The sequence below is a fragment of the Convolutriloba macropyga genome, chromosome 6 (assembly GCF_964194025.1).
Source record: "Convolutriloba macropyga chromosome 6, txConMacr16.3, whole genome shotgun sequence".
Classification (NCBI taxonomy): domain Eukaryota; kingdom Metazoa; phylum Xenacoelomorpha; order Acoela; family Convolutidae; genus Convolutriloba; species Convolutriloba macropyga.
The window spans coordinates 28,345,536-28,363,127 of NC_134473.1; the positions used below are offsets into that span (position 1 = coordinate 28,345,536).

General features: G+C 40.0%; 1 protein-coding gene across 1 annotated transcript in view; it reads left to right on the forward strand.

The window, feature by feature from the left end:
• LOC142340909 (uncharacterized) overlaps positions 1-17,592 on the forward strand; it is a 59,967-nt gene that overhangs the window by 31,492 nt on the left and 10,883 nt on the right. The window contains exon 3 of the mRNA XM_075391682.1: positions 16,680-16,804. Within this exon, the coding sequence (XP_075247797.1) occupies positions 16,685-16,804 (120 nt within the window). The 5' untranslated portion in view covers positions 16,680-16,684. The remainder of the gene's footprint in view (positions 1-16,679; positions 16,805-17,592) is intronic.

Below are 17,592 nucleotides of genomic sequence, written 5' to 3' on the forward strand. Positions count from 1 at the left end.
CTGCTCATAGCGCAAATTGTGGGCTCTTTTTACTTATTTCAACGAATTTGTTTGGAGCTATCATTTGTTTGTGTGGCCCCTTTAGTAGTTTATTGGGTCGACAATTTAATTCTCAAAGCTGAACCACAATTTTTTCTGTAACTTTTAGTTTTTTGAAACTCATTTGCCCTAATTTCTAATCTCATATTTCAGTGTTAAGAGAATGGGTGGTGAGGAGTTACGTGTCAATATTTGTTCCGATTCAGAGAGTGATCCGATGCTCTCACCGGTAGCATCAAGTGGAGAAGAGGAGAATAATCAACCACAACCGGGCAACTTATCAACTGCTGCTTCCATTTCTCAAAACACTGCAAGTCTTAATAATGACCATGCACTGGATTCTCTTTGCGAGCAGGGTGCTTCGGGTTTCTGTAAACGATTGGATCAAAGGTTTTCCAAGCATCTGCAGCTGATGCAGAAAGGAGTTGTTTCTGTTTATAGTGGGGGTTCCGTTGGGCAGAATATGGAGTTCGATGATGCCTGCCTCGCACTTCACGTCCTGGAAAATATGTTGGTACAAGAATTGAAAGAGCTGAAAGTATACGATGTGATACAGGATCCTGGAGTGCTGCTGGTACTCCTGAGGCGGTTCTCTGGCATTCTCAAAGAAAATGCAGAAATGTGCGAGCAAAACTATTTACCCAATAAGGCTTCCAAGAGAAAACGTTACTCCAAGAAATTGCTAGCAACTGATTTAACTTTCCGCGAGCTCTTGAACATCGTGGACCCAGAATATTAAACTTCTGGATTATATGTCATACTTTGTGTTTTATACAGTTATTTACATTTTGAAAGCGTTGCTTTTGTATTTTTAATTTCTAGAATCGTTCCGTTTTTGTTTGCAAGTCTGAGGCTGTCCCCGATTAAATTAGTTTCATACGGAAAAAGTTACAGAAATTTTTTGATTTTCAGTGCCTTATTATGACAGAAAATCAGGATATAGCAGCCAGACTTTCTGTTTTGAGCAATGAATTACTGGAGGCCGATACTTTATTGTTTGGTTCAGTTCAAAAACAACCTGATTTTCCGCTTGCTCTGCAGAGGTTGTTGCATATTAGAAATTGTTTCCAAGATGTAATCTGCAGTGGTCAACTAACGAATAATATATCCCGTTTCCAGTATTTCAACTTGATGTTTCGTTTGGAAGCAGTGTACAGATCACTTAGCTATTGCTACAACATGCTTGGAATGCCCAAAGATGCGAATGCGTGTCGAGCTTCAGCCATCTTCTTCAAAGGAAAGTTTGCAAGCTATGTTGCTCCAGGTACTGTTTTTGGCAACCTCCAGGACAAAGATGAGCAACCCAAGTTTCTCAAGCCCTCAACAAAACAGAACTGAGACTCTGGCTGATCCTTCGATCTCTTACTGAAAACATGTCATCATCAATAACTCTAAAAGACAAAGTTGACAAGAAAATTTTGGTTCTCTTCTTTTTTCTACTTTCTGTGTTTGTTGTGATTCTGAGTATGTTTGTGTGTTTTATAGGTTTTGTTTGTGTACTTTTTATGTTTTTGTAATTAAAATTGTCTGAAGCAGATATCTTAAGCACATAGTAAATCGACGTGCCGTTAGTTGATCCATGCTGAGTTCTAGTTTGGTTCCCGAAAACAATGTCGAATAAAGCTGGTGTCGATGCAACTCAGGATGAAGCTGAGAGCATTTCTCAAGAGAGTGAACCGCGATACCATGTATCTTCACAGAAGGTACAAACAACTGATGAACGCAACCAGAGACCATCTGGGTTCGATCCGAGCCAACATTACACTATCATTAGACGGCCTCAGAGAAGAAGCAGCCTTCAAGCCGTTAGCAGGGATTTCGAAGTACTATTTGTTGATATTGAGCGTAACATCCCCCATCTGAGAGAAATTTTTGAAAGCCTAATCAGTACACTCGTGGCCGATATGCTGAGCGAAATGAATGGAGTCTCCCATCGTTTTAGAAATGTTTTGAATGCACCCAGCTTGAACTACCCCATTCATATACCCTTTCAAGATGCGAGTACTATTAATGTTGATCTTATTTTAAGTGAACTTGATAGAGTTCTCAATTCGCATGAAAGTTTTGATATAAGCAGTGATATCAAATTAAACTTGCTTTGTATATCCCTCCCGTCGATGGGTGGCAAAAAAATCGGTGGAATTGAAAACAGGTCTGTGCCCGATTTGTACACATTCTTGTCAGCAAAAAGATCTGTCATTACAATCAAATCGCAAAATAATGATTGTCTGATAAGAGCTCTTGCCGTGGGTCTAGCTATCAGCAACGCATCAGCAGAAGATAAAAAGCAAAAACGTTGGACCGAGTCTATTCAGACAGCGGAAGTTAAGCAGCTTCTATTTCGATTGAAACAATTCAAAGAGCTCAAGATATTTCAAAACACTGGAGACAAACTCACTCTCGAGGATCTCAGCAGCATTGCGGCCACGCCGGTTTTTAATAATGTCAACATTACGATCTACGACAGAAATTTTATGGGTGTCTATTTGAAGAGCTTCAATGACCACAAGGAGCTCCATGTTGATCTGCTTTACGACAGGGAGTCCGGTCACGTTGACGTAATTAAGTCAATGAAGGGCTTATTTAGCTGTCGTTTTTACTGCTATGCGTGCCACAAAGGTTACTCTTGCGTAAAGCATCAATGTCCAGCGAGTGGTTGTGGCTTATGCCGACAGATGGGTTGCTTAAATCGCACTGGATATATCACTACTGCACCCGAGTTTGGCAAACGTCAAGAGTTCAAGTGTGCTGTCTGTGGTCTATCATTAAGGAGTCAGTTTTGTCTAGACAGCCACATCGAGAAGCAGATATGCCTGTATTACTTTAAATGCCCGTTGTGCAACTCAACGATACCCAAACATTCGTCGACTAACCATGTTTGTTCTCAGAAGTTCTGTCTTGTTTGTTATCAACAGTATCCAAAGATTGGGTCAAAAGAGCACGAGTGTTATGTGCAAAAACCCAGAAATCGAAAATCTACATTTTGTACACAAGAAGTCGGAGACAATGAGCCACAAAGAAAGTTGGAGAGATTCCAGGAAATTGAGTTTGGTGAAGAAGATGGCTTCCACGAGGTTGATGTTGAACAAAGGGATTCACCGGCCGTTGATAATGAAAATATTTGGGCATTTGATATTGAAACAGATCAGAGCTGCTTGAATGATAACGAGCACAAACCTGTTCTCCTGGTTGCGAGAAATCTTAGTGGCTCGCTGGAGGAAATCTACGACGGGTACGATTGTATTGACCGTTTCTGCTCAGAAGTCTTTCTGAAGAACAGTCAACGGGTGAGAAAATATGAATGGTTTATTGCTCATTTCGGAAGTGGCTTTGATTTCCTTCCAGTCTTGCAATGGCTTTATACTAAACAAAAGTACGTGCCCAAAATTGTTCTGAGAGGAAACAAAATAATTTCGCTCAAAGTGGGCAACAAACGGTTTATTGACTCATATCTCTTTATTCCTGTTCCCTTAGGGAAGTTTCCGGAGACATTTGGAATAGCAGAACTCAGAAAAGGATATTTTCCTCACTATTTGACATCATCACAATCTTTGAACAACGACATGACGCTGCACGATCGGAAGAAGTGTGAAAGGGGAGATCTATGTTTGTGGACATTTATTAGGACTGATGACTGTAGCCATTGTGTGGGAGATGAATCAAGAACCCTAGAGGCAGGCAATTTTCCTCCTATTTGTGTGTTTGGTGCAAAAATGTTCTCTAACAAAAAAGAGTACGAAAAGTTCAAACTGTGGCATGACGGTCAAAAGGAGAAGTACCGAGAAGAAGATCTTCGATACAATTTTAGAGAGGAGTTGTTACAGTATTGTCGCTCTGATGTTGAACTCCTCAGGATGGGTGTATGCAAGTTTCGTCAATTGATAGCAGAGTCATGTTTTGGTGTTGATGTCTTCAAAACCGCATGTACTGCTGCTTCCGCTTGCAATTACATTTATCGACGTTTTTTTATGCCTTCCAACTCGATTGCAATTTTGCCTACGAACGGCTATAGAGCTTTGGATAGAACATCTTTTTCAGCTAACCAGTGGCTCGAATGGAGAGAAAGGCAAGAAAGAAGTTTTCTCTCTGACACGCCTAATGCATCCCTCAGGATGTACCGCTCAAATGTATTTTCACAGTCGCCGTCAAATATCAGTACCTGTATACAATCAGGTGAACAAAGAGTTGGGCAGTTCAAAGTTGACGGAATTCTTTTAAAAAACATCTCAAATATTTGGGATTGCAAAGAAACCTACGAGGCAACAGTTTTTGAGTTTTTCGGTTGCTATTACCACGGCTGTCCAAAATGCTTTAAAAATCGCAAAGAACTTAATAAAAAGGCCGGAGTTAGTATGGAGACTCTTTATCAAGACAGTTTTGTGAACCGTTTAGCTTGGTTCTCAACACAGAAGGAGTTAGGAACACAATTTCTTACTAAAGATGGAATTCAGTTTTCAATTGTCGACGTTCAGCATATTTGGGGTTGCGATTTTGATAAATTAATACAACGAGAGAATGTAACAACTTGCAGCTTTGACCGCCCTATACTTCCAGCAGAAGAGAAATTATCAACAGTTTTGAAGAAGAGCAACATCTTTGCACCCCTTAAGGCAAGAGATGCTTTTGTTGGAGGACGAACTGAAAATTTTTACTCTTACTGGCACAAAGGTGAGAGTAAATTCAATTTGAAATATGTTGATGTTTGCTCTTTGTACCCATATGTTAACGCTCATTCCTTCTATCCTGTTGGTCATCCTGATCAAGTCTTGGTCGCACCCATCTTCAACGATGATCCAGAGCATTATCTGTGCTCCAAAAATAGAAAATTAAAAGCGCTAGACAATTCTGTTTACAGTGAAAGTTTTACTTATGTTGAAAACTGTGTTTTGACAGAAACGTTCTTTGGCTTAATAAAGTGTGTGGTTCTTGCTCCTCGTGATCTGCTGATTCCCGTTCTGCCTTTCAAACATAACAAAAAATTGTTCTTCCCTCTCTGTAAGGAGTGCATGGTAACTAAAAACATGGCACAACAACCTGTTGAAGAGAGCAATTTCCAATTTTGTTCACATACAGCACCTTCGGAAAGATCATTTTTTGGGACATTTGTTTCGACGGAATTGAAGCTTGCTGTAGAGAAAGGATATCGGATACTTGATGTTGCTGAAGTTTGGAATTGGGAATACTCAAAGAGATCACAGAACTTGTTCAGAGATTATATAAAGACCTTTTTGAAACTAAAAACCGAAGCTAGTGGTTGGGGAAATATTTGTGACTGTGTACATAGCAACACAGACGAGCCATGTCAACACAGAGAAAAATTCTTGAGAGACTTTGAGCAAAAAGAAGGAATAGTTCTGAACGCTTCGAACATGTCTTACAATGAAGGAATTCGTTTCATATCCAAAATCCTATTGAATTCGTTCTGGGGTTACCTGGGGATGAGGGAAAATCTCCCCAAAACAAGGTATATCAACAGTTACGCAGATGTTGTGAAAATGTTCACTTCAGATACGAATCGTGTTGTTGACGCATCTTTGGTTGGCGATGATCTGATGTTCATACAATATCAATTAATCGACGAAGAGGTAGAATCTAACAGAAAATCGAATGTGGTTCTAGCTGCTTTCACAACGGCGCATGCAAGATGTTTTCTATATAAAAACATGGTGAAGGTGAAAGATCCTAGAAATATTCTATATTGTGATACCGACAGCATTATGTATTTACAAGATGGGTGCTCGAATACTGAACCTGATATTGAATTGGGGAGTTTCATGGGCGATATGACCGATGAAATTCCCTCTAACGTTGTTATTACTGACTTCTTCAGCGGTGGGCCAAAATTCTATTGTTTGAGTGGATTCTATTCAGACACATCTAATGATTACAATGTTTTCAAAATGAAAGGCATCACAATGAACAGAGCGTGTGAAAAAATATTTGATAAAGATGGATTCAAGAAATTGGTACTCCAAGAAGTTCATGAGTTGAGGTCTCCCTTCAGCTCAATGAAAAGATGTGTTCGCAGTGGAAGAATTCACAACAGTTTTTGTCAAAAAGTAACAAAAACAACTAGCAATAAACGCGTTTTTTCCTCTGAAACTGGTAGTTCTCTTCCTTATGGATATTGTTGTTCTTAATTTGGATTTTTTTTTTAAAAAAGAAACAGTTTGTTAACTTTCCAAATCAAAAATCCCACTGCTATATATTTGATGATAATTGATAGTTTTTTTCAGAAAAAGGCAATGGAATTTCGAAAGAGTTGTTCTAGATCCTTTGCTCACTTTGTTTTCTACCCATCTCAAAAAAGCGAAAAGGATGCTTTAGAACAAACCAAGTGCCTGAAGATAGACCTGGTTAAATTGTTGTCAGACGCAGGCGTCTCATTCGTTCTGGGAGCGCATTATCATCAATGTTTACGACAGTGCGGATTCATTGATGATGCAAGCGAGTGTGTTGCTGCTGAATGTGACGAGCAGAAAAACAAACGCGGCTACGGCAAGTGCATACTAAGCAGCAATCCAGTCGCTGATTCACAAAATTTGTGCAACTATGTGCATTTGCTGCTTCATATCTCTAACAAAGTGAAAAACACCAACGAGAAGGATGATTTTTCCTTTTCGCACATGCCAAGTACAAATTGGGGGTTGGAGACTGTGATCGATATCGTACGCAACTACTTTAATGCGCATCAACCTGGACCCGGATTAGCATTTCCAAAGGGGTTTCGTGTTGAGCAGAGAAATGTGTGGTGTCCGTTCTCAATATTTGCAGCTTTTGTTCACCTGCAAAAGTCGCATGTTGTTATTCAGGGTTCAGTTTTTCAGAAAACTTTTAAAAAAGCGTGGCAGAACCACCCAGAAAATCAACGCTATTTTCCCAAACGTCCTCCAGTGCTTCGATCAAAAACAGTTTGGCAACTTCATTGTCATTAGGAAACCATTTTTGATGTTTCTGTAACTGTGTTTTTTGTTCTCATCTTAGTTAGTGTATGTTGTATCGTAAACAATGTATAACTTTGGTTAATACCTTTTATCAATTGCTCGCGCGATTCGACTTTCCTTAACTAATATTCTATGCATCAGCTTAGTATTTTTTCAGATCTGATAACATGGCGTTTATGCCTATAACAAAGAATTTGTTTGTCAGGGTCTGGTCCTATGACGCAATTTTGTCAGCTTGCGGTGAATCTGTAGATGAGTCTAACGGATTTCAAACACGTGTGGAATTTTTCTGGCGAAAACAACTACTTGAAAATTCAGAAAGTTTTATCGCTGCGCAGTCTGACGAAGAAGATGGAGCCGAGAACTGCGATGAAGACTGTGTGCCGAATGAAGCAATCAGTATTATGATTGGAAAAAAGACTTACTTGTTGAAGCCGTTCTTCACACTATCGGGAAAGGAGTTTAGCAGATTAGCTGCGTTTGAGCCAATACTAAACCACGTAGATGTCTGGACCAAACGATTTGGCCGACGGCTTGGAGGAGATGGTTTAATTGATCAGGAAGGACGAACTGCATTTTCCGACGGGAGACCCGGCGAACTATCTTGTAGCTGCTCTCTGCCTGTTAAGCAAGCCCGAAAGTTGTATTCAGGGTATGGCAAGCTCTGCGGAACAAATGAAAGTCACCTTTGAATTTGGAAGTGACGCAGCAGTTACTGGGGATCAATCCAGTTTGGCTTTTTTAACCTTGTTAGTTGGAAGTAAAACTGAAAATATAGTTTCCCCGGGGTAAATTTTTTCTAGCAAAAATAGAATTGTTTCTTTTTTTTAGAATTCGTCCGAACGTTTTTCAGTTGCTGTTTTTCAGTTTGTAATGAGTGCTGCCGATTTCTTCTCATTCCCAAATCAGGAGACAATTGCCAATTCAATCAAAGTGATTGATGTTACAGCCTGTGTGCAATTTCTGACGAAGATAAACGTTCCAGTTGCTGCTCGATTTTTTCCTGATTTTATTGAAAAATGGAAAAAACGTAAACCGCTATATCTGACTTTATCAAATCCCGCAGCATTTGGATGCCTGTATCCCACGGGAAAAATGTTAATAAGCGGCTGCAAGACTGTATTCGAGACTTGGGTTCAAGTTGATCGCTTCACCAACAAGTTACGATCGATGGGACTTGCTGCCACCCCAATCAGTTTTGAAATCAAGTGGATCAGTGCAGAAATTGATCTGAAGCAGCTTTTATCTCTTGCAGAAATGCCGTCTATAGCTCATATGGCTCATTACGTAAAATACAAACTGCGATCAGCAGGTGTTCATGTTGTTGCAAATCTAGCTATGTCAGTGAAACTAGAGACAAAATCGGCGGAATTTTTGTTTTTCAAGTCTGGAAGAATGAAAATCAAAAGCGACTCTTGGACTGATATTGTTGAAGAATCTTCTAAGATCTTGCAACTTTTAAGGCATACATTTTGGTTTGAAAGAGTAACTTCAGTTTTGTAAAAGAAGTGTTGCAATTGATTTGTTTTGATATCATACAGTCGAAACGATTTCGGTACAGAAAATTAGAACATTTTGCTCACAAGTTTTTTTTGTTTTTCAGTTGTCAATATGATTTGCTCGAAAAGAACTGAGAACAAGGAAAATGTTCGTCCACCCAACACACCCGACAGAGCAGTATTAACGGACCAAGAAGTCAGCAGCCCTCATCAAAACTTTACTGATGCAGTGGAAGCCGGCGACCGACCGCGGTTTTTGTCGCGACCGCACGCGAGCGGGTCTGGCAGCGACGGGCGGGGCGCGAGCGGATCCGGCGGCGACGGGCGGGCATCTGCACAAGCATCAGCATTTAGTCCTCAGGAATCCATATCAGAAGGTTACAGCTTTTCTAGATTCAGACAACCGTTACAAAATATTAGTAATATGGAAAACCATGAAATCGGAGGATCCCAGAATCCTGATCGTGTGGGGCCGCAGAGGCAACTGACAACAGCTCCAACATATCAACGGAGTTTTGGATTTGATCCAAGCTACTCCCGAGCTAGATTGTTATTGGATGAAAACTTTTGGAGTCCTCTGTTAGAGGCTATGTCGGACAGTTTACATGGCAGCGATAACGAGGATGAGCATGAGACCGACGCGCATGATGGTGAAGCTGATTCGAGCGGCGAGGCTGGTGATGAGGAAATTAATGATTCAGTTTTTGAAGACGGCATTAGGCACTATCCATTTAATGCTGGAACTAGTGCTAGACGCGAAAGACTCAACGCTGAGAGTTGAACTCTTTTTTGTAAAACTATGTACCTATTATTAGTATTTGACGTGTTTGTTATTTAATAAACAACTTTTTACACCATGTTAGATCATTTAACAGAAATGAGTAACAGTAAAAAGCAGCGTGTGGAGCTGCCCTTAGGAGAAGTAACGACTGAGAAGAAATTTGAGTTAAAGTCAATACGCAGCGCCGAGCTTCACGGTGATACGTTTAATTGCAGTAAAGTTCCTCATAATCAGATCTTGTTCCTTGCTCAGTACTTTGTTGTAGTTCTGTTAATAATTTTTTGTCTCGTACAATTGGTTTTAAAGAACAGTTCACTCGAAAAGTCAATTTTGACCTGCGCCGAAAACACTACATATTTTACTATTTTGAGTACAACAATTGGATACATCCTTCCGGCGCCTAGGCCCAATTCAGGAAATAATGTGACACAAACTGTGGAGGTGACAAACTTAGACGAGACTGATAACGCTATTGAAAATAGTTCCTCACCCGATTTCAAGTTCAACCCTGAAACCGAAAGCAGATCCCAATCAGTTTGGCGTTTTGTGTGCTGCATAACGCGAAGATCCGATTTGTTGTTCTTGAGTCAAATAGCTTTCGTACTGATAATGTCTGTAGTTTGCGTGCTGCAGTTATCTTTGAGAGAACCCAACTGTGAGGAAAAAACTGCCTATTTCACAATACTTTCAGCACTTTTGACTTTCCTTCTACCTCCGATGCAAAATTAACGGTGCTGTGTTGGATAAAAGTTGACATGAACAACATTATTCCAACATCAGAGCGAATATTTATGTGTGTATATGAGGATCATCTGAGTCGGGTAAAAGTTTTTTAATATACAAGATGTTCCGCGAACCGGTCGCAACAAGTGGTATTTTCCAGCCTCCTTTCTATCAAGTTTTTGTTTTTTACCGGTTTTGGCAGTCAGTTTACTACAAACCCAGCTCCATATTCAAACACTAAAAGCAAGAAAAAGTCAACGGTAAACCTCCCACGGGAAAAAAGCCGTCGAAGAAAAATTCAAGTTCTGCTTTCCCTGCTGCAAGATTGCAGGAACTTGCGTATAAACTTGGCAAAAAAGTCTATTAGGCTTTCTTCTGGTCGTGCTGAAGTCTCCCTGGTAAATTTGTTAAGAAAACTATCCAGTCCCAAGTCGGACTTTGACAAAAGTTTGAAGCCATTTATCGAAGCTCTGCTACAAGACTACTCGAAAGAACAACTTTCAAATCTTTTTCTAAACCCATCTGCGATAAAATTTTTGAACACTAAAGACAGTTCGCTATAATGAGTTCCCTGCTGACTGAAAACGAATATCGAAGGCTCAAAGGCATTTACACCTCGCTTGATTCAGTTGCCGCTTTTGGCGGGGTGAATGACTTAGTTAGAGAAAGCGGTTTATCAGTGAAACAAGTCAAAGAATTTCTTCAGTCATCGAAAACTTACACAAAGTTCCGCCCCAATCGAAAACGTTTCAAAAGATTGCGTGTTCACAGTTTGGTGATAAATCATGTCTGGTCGGTCGATTTGGCTCATATGGATAAACTTGCCGCCGAGAATGATGGTTACCAGTACCTGTTAGTTTGTGTAGACACTTTTTCTCGGTTTTTGCGGGTTCAGCCCATGAAGGACAAGCGATCTGAAACTGCTTTGGTAGCACTCAAAAAAATGCTTCCGAAAGCACGTGCTGATTACCCCTTAAAAATTTGGGTTGATCAGGGCAAAGAGTTTTGCGGTGCTTTTAAAAATTTTTGTCTGCAGAATGATATTGTTTTGTATAACACTTTCAATGATTCAAAAAGTGCCATTGCCGAACGATACATAAGAACAATAAAGTCAAAGCTTTATAAATATTTCAATGAACGTCAGACAACCAGATATATTGGTCAGCTACAGAAACTCGTCAAAATGTTAAACTCCAGAAGCCACCCAATTTTAGGCATGGCTCCAAAGAACGTGCGGCCGGAGCACACAGTTGATTTGTTGAAGAAGAATGTCCCAGACATGCTAAGAAAATGGAGGCCAAGAAAAACATCTAGAAAATTTAGCAAAAAAAAGCCAAAGTTCAAAAAAGGTCAAACTGTTCGAATATCGCGCATCAGCAAATCAGCTTTTGACAAAGGTTACACTCAAAATTTCACCGATGAAATCTTCGAGGTTGCTTCTGTTTCTAGACCCCTTCGCAACGACAACAAAAAAGACACCCGCCCCATCACCTACAGCTTAGTGGATGGAGCGGGTGAAAAAATTATTGGCAGGTTTTATGAACCGGAACTGGTTGCCTACAGATATGAAGAAGATCGGCATAGAGCCAGGCATCAAACAACATCCGTTTTCTGACAGGAAATCATTTTCACTTTTCTGTTCTTGTTGTTTAGTTGTGTGTGTTTTGACAAAAAATTCCTTGAAGCATTTTTGTCAGGCGATGGACATTAATCATCACATTAATCGCATAAAAACTAACAAACAGGCAATTGGGTCCAGCTCGCGGCAGTATGGAAGCGGTATTGGCTCTGCCATAAGAGTTGGGTTGAAGAGTTTTGTCATTCCCTTGGCAAAACGTTATGGCATACCTTTAGCTAAGAATTTCATATCGTCAGCTGCTCCTGAGGTGTTGGACATTTTTGAGGGAAAGAAAAAACCCAAACAGGCATTCAAAAAGGCGATAAAAACTACTGTTAGAAAGCAATTGGTTTCGGGGAGGAGTAAACGTGTACAATTCAGGCAGCGTAATATCAAAGCTAAAAGCAGAAAAAAAAGAAGAAAAAAATCTAGACAGATGGGTAGGCCTTACAAGAGGAAAATCAAACGCAAGAGAAGAACACCACGTTATAGTACAAAAAGTACAAGAAAACCACAATCCAAGAAAGCGTATAGAAAATCAGTCGGACGAACTCGGAGAGACTTTTTCTCATCAATTGTCGACTCCGCCTCAAAGTAAAATTCACTCAGAACGTAAACTAATTGCGATAATGTCCATTTTGTTCACCGATCCCCCAATATCATCAACTCATTCAGATTTGGATGTTTTTTCAACCAGTCATGTATTAGTAGATTTTCAACGCTCCTTTGATGAACAGATCTTTCCGCCAACAGATAGCAATGCTCCAGTCCTCGAGTTTGAGTTCCAGGGTGCGCGTACTGAACTGGGAGGCACAGTCATTGACACTAGGAACATTTATATGAGCTTAGAGTTGTCGCTGGAGAAAATAACTTCCGGTAAAGATACAGCTGCAACTATAAGGCCCTATTTTATAAACAACATCGCTCACAGTCTCTGGCAGAACGTCGAAGTATTTGTTGCTGGTACCCAAGTTACCAATGCTAACAACTTGTATCCTTTCAAAAGTATTGTTGAAGCTGATTTGTCTTTCGAACCTTCCGCAAAAACAGGAATTCTGGCTTGTCAGGGTTACTCTTACGAACCCGACCCCACAGTTTTCAACAAAAAAGAAGAAGACCTACCCATAAAAAGTGGTTTCAATAATCGGCGGGATATTGTCGATGCAAGACGGCCCTGGAAACATTGGTTCACTCTCAATGACAGTTTTTTGGCTGGAATTGACAAATACATCCTTCCAGATTTCCCATTACGAATACGACTGACACGCTCAACAGATCCATTCCTTCTTCTGCAGCCAGAAGGAGCAGTTGACGCAAAGAACTATACAATTAAGGTTCTTTCTGCCTCGCTTTTTGTTCACATGCTCGAGTTACGAACTGAAACCTTTTTATCAATTGAACGAGCCCTGAGCAAGAAAGCAGCGCAATACGATTGGCGAGAGGATGTTATGGTTTCATTTGTGATTACTTCTGGAACAAGCATTTATTTCCGGGACGACATTTTCAATCGAGCTCCTGTAAGTCATCTTATAATGCTGATGGTTCCAGAGAAAAGTTTTACCGGCAGCTACCATACAAACCCTTTTCATTTCTCTGATTTTGCTTTGGACACCATTTCAGTTACTCGTGAAGGTCAAACGGTTGGCAACACCCCTATAGAAGTGAGAACAAGTAATGCAAGGGTTTATTCGAACACTCTCCGGTCATTAAACATGACTCATTCAGGCAATGGTATAACTTTGGACGAGTTTGATGATCATTTCACCCCTGTTTTCCGACTGACAGCAGACCTTAGTATTGATGATAACACAATCAGACCAGAGCTGACCGGTGCCAGACTGGCCATTGAATTAAAATTTCAAAAAGCAGTACCTAACCCAATTCGTCTGATCCTGTTTGGAGTGCGTCGCTCTGTTGCATTTGCTGATTGCAATAGAGAGGTAGTGAAGAACTCTTCTATATACAATGGTTGACAACTTCACTCTGGGTCGTCTCATTTCAAAGGATCCCGAACTGTCCTATTGATTTCTGGGCTGTTTCGCTGCCGACAGTTTTCCCTATGATTTGTCCGACGAGACTTTTTTCATTCTGAACACAGCTCCAAGAAACTCACCTGGTGAACATTGGTTGATGGTCGCCAAGAAACAACAAACTATATATTTTTATGATAGTTTTGGAAGAAAAGCTGAACTTGAATTCGCTGATATCATAAACAAAATCCGAAAGTCGAAATGCCGTGTATTTTTGCAAATCTATCCATCTCGGGGCTTTGAACAACCGCTAACGAGTTCAGCATGTTCGCTCTACTGTCTATTTGTTGCTCATTTTTATTCAAAAATAATCATAAATTCCCTCGTTGGGCTACAGAGGAAGACATATTACAGTTTGCTGCATCTATTTTTAATATCAAACATCGGTTAATAAAATTAATACATTCATAATAAATTATTAAAAACTTGTTTTGTTGCTAAGAGTAGATCGTAGCATTAAACGTCTCAAACGTACGCATATACATAAATATGTGGGCATCTTGAATATGATGTAACATATAATTTTGTATATGTACATATAAATATATATATATATATATATAAATATTTATGTATAAATGTGTGTGTGTGTGTGTGTTTGTGTGTGTGTGTGTGTGTGTGTGCACTTGGATTACTATCGAATTTCAAAAACGCATAGCACTCCGTCTTTGTCAATCTTTGATGCATAAAATATCATGGTATGAACAAAAAACAGAACAGCAGCTCGCAGTCGGTAGCATGCTTCGACAATTGCTTGATCTTTGCCAGACGTTAAGGTCATTAACATTAGGCAACAACGGAGCCATTCCAGCAAATGATGCCGAGGCCATAGTTCGCCAGCTGCGTCGTCTAGCGGACGAGATTGATGAAACGGGGGCTGTGGCCGATAGAACAGTTCAGGATGTCCGCCTTGCTCACCTGCAGCGAACTGCACCCTCGCATAGCGTTCAGCCATTGATCGTCCGAGCGGCTCATGAGACGAACAGATCAACTGTGAGCCCTTCTCTGCCGTCCTTTATCTCCCAAGATCAATCAGACAATCTTGGCCTTGAAAGTCCTAGCGAGGCCGAATTTTCAGCGAGAACGGCCGACCCTCTGATAATTGATACTGCGGACACTTTGGACGTAAGCCAAAGCACTCCGAGCCGATCTCCTCAGCAAGTGGAATTAGTTTCCAATGCAAGCCGCCAGCCTCCTCGTCAATTACAAAGAGTAAATCAGTTGTTATATTTTTGGCAAACACTAAAAGACATCTTTCCTGTAAACAGGTTTTGTGACTTTTTTTAGCTGGACGTAATACGTACCAAACTGAATAGGACAGTTCGTCGGAGGATCAATGTTAGAATTGTTGAGACAGGAGAACGGCTGAACGATCCTCACCCGAATTTACACGACCTGACCGCTATTCAGATAGCCCAGGCGTTTCAGACCATAAACTTCAGAGGAAATGTCGGAGCTTTCCGGAATACAAAGAAGATCGGTGTACTGGTCGAAGCGCTTAGGGCCAAGTGTTCGACAACTACAGAGTTTCGGGAGCTCACACAAGTTCACCTGACAGGTTTTGCTGGCAGGCGGCGGATACAGCAGATGAGCCGGACGCTCAGAGTTCTACTGGAGTATCCACTACTTTTGACAATTGAGTATGAGTGGACTCCAGGGACAATCTGGGACAATATTCCGCTCATTGAGCTGGTCTGCCAGGAAAACTCGCAATTCTGGCAGATGAACGAGCTTCCAGATAGTTTATAACTGTTTAGAGCCGCCTATGGCGGAAGAAGAGCCACTGTGCTCAACTATATACACAGCATTTTAGAAACGGTTTAACATTGTAATTTATTTATGCCTCGAGAAGAGGAAGGAGAGCCATGAGCTCATATTTTGTAACATGTGATATGTAATTGTCTTTTCATAATATAAAAGCCTCGTAAGTAGGAAGAAGAGCCAATGTGCTCTATTTTTTCTAATAAATGTTTTTCAAATTTCTCAATAATTTTTAGACCGATTTCAACAAGTAATCTCTGCAGCATCGGTTCGCGATTAGTAATTTATTTTTCAGAGTTGTTATGATAAACATTTTAATCATCGGAGCGTCCAACATTAACCCCAATTTCGAAATTTGTAAATGCCCAGTTTTTTGCCAAAATTCTTACCATATCCACTGCCAATCACAAGGAGTTAATCTTAAAATTTCCAGTGCTCCGGGGGCACGATTCAACCACTCAATAAAAAATCCATCTAACTTAATTGCGGAAGCTTTGTCCCCTAATTTTTATCCTGATTTCATTATAGTCTATTCTGATATTGCCCTTAATTCGTTTGAGCAACATAATAATTACGAAGGATGCAGTGTGACTTTTTGTAAGAATGAATTGTTAAGATTAACTTATATTTCCAAGACCGTTAAATTTTTAGTTCACCTCAGTCAACCCCGTTCGACGACTCCAAACAATTTTAATTGGGATTTTAATTGGCAAATTTACCACAAGGCCAAATTCATACCGAACCTCCATCAAAAATTCATTAAAAACTCCCTATCCCAAAATAAACCCTCAAAAAAATTCCATAATGTATTATTTCTCCATCTTACCCCCGAGGCAGTTGCCAAAAATTTACAAAACCTTATCAACACTGCAGTCAGGATTTAATTGGTAAGTTGCATTCATTAATAGAGCACAGTCATCTAGTTGTTTATTCAGTCATTTCCATATAAGGATTGGAATATGTACTCTGATTCTTATTCGTGGGAATATGGGCGCCGATTCGCGCTTGACTCTGATTGGCTGACGAGTCAGTGCCTATCGGCGCCCATATTTCTTCTCGCAGTGGAATAAGCATTGGAAGGCATGCAGGAGGTCAGAGGTTCGAACCCGTGTAGGGACGATTCTTTTTTGTAAGAATACTGAGAACGCGGTGAAAAAAAATAATTCACCGCGATTCACCGCATTCACCGCAAAAAGATGTAAGAAATACGCGGTGAAAATTATTTTTTTTCACCGCATTTCACCGCATTTCTTACGAAAATTCACCACCAAACCTCGACCCGGGAAGGCATGACAAAACAGGCCGCTCATCATGCTCTCATGGAAAGCATGCACACCACAGTGCAAGAAGGGGGCAAACAAATGAGCAAAGAGTTTGCCAAGGACGCTCTCTTGTTCGGAAGCAAGCAGGCTGGGATACATTTCCTTTCTCTCCTAAACAATTAGTTTGTTTTAAAACAAGGAGGCTCGGTAATGTGCGATTGCACATAAGGTTCCGACCTCGCTCATCCACAACTTTGGCATAATTGTCTACCAAATTAGGAACAGATAGAAAACCCAAAAAATTCAAGTATTTTCCAAAAAAAATTGGTGTGTGAGCGAAAAGATAGCCTACAAAGCACATGACTCAGTGGAGTGAAAAAATGATGCATTAGATTGATGAGATATGCCAATATTAAGAAAGCGAGTCAAGGAGAGCAGTAAAATCAAACAACAACATAAAACTTTAATTACATCAAAAAATTTAAGTCCGTTTTAAAAAACAAAACTTAATAACAAAGTCAAAATAGCGTCACATAAAACTGAAATTGAACAAAGTAACTTGTAATTCACCAGAAGAGATATAGGAGCAGTCCATAATAAGGCCTGGTGATTATTAGACAATAGAGACCGAAAGCACTAAATTTGAATAATTCGCATATTTTTGGAAAGAAATTATTTTCAAAGTTATGAAAGCCATCAGCTACCTACTAATATCAGAATATCGGGCCTTCTATTCCTCCTTCAAAAGCCAAAGAAACCAAGTTATTGTACAGAAAATTTAATAAGACTAAGAAGACAAAGTAAAAACGACGGTTAAAAACAAAATTTTACAAATTCAATTAAATTCTCAGAGAAAGTATTGTCGAAGCCATTAAAACCAGAGTATATATCCTTAAGGATTTTAATATTGTCAATTCTGTTTCATTTTGAACGCC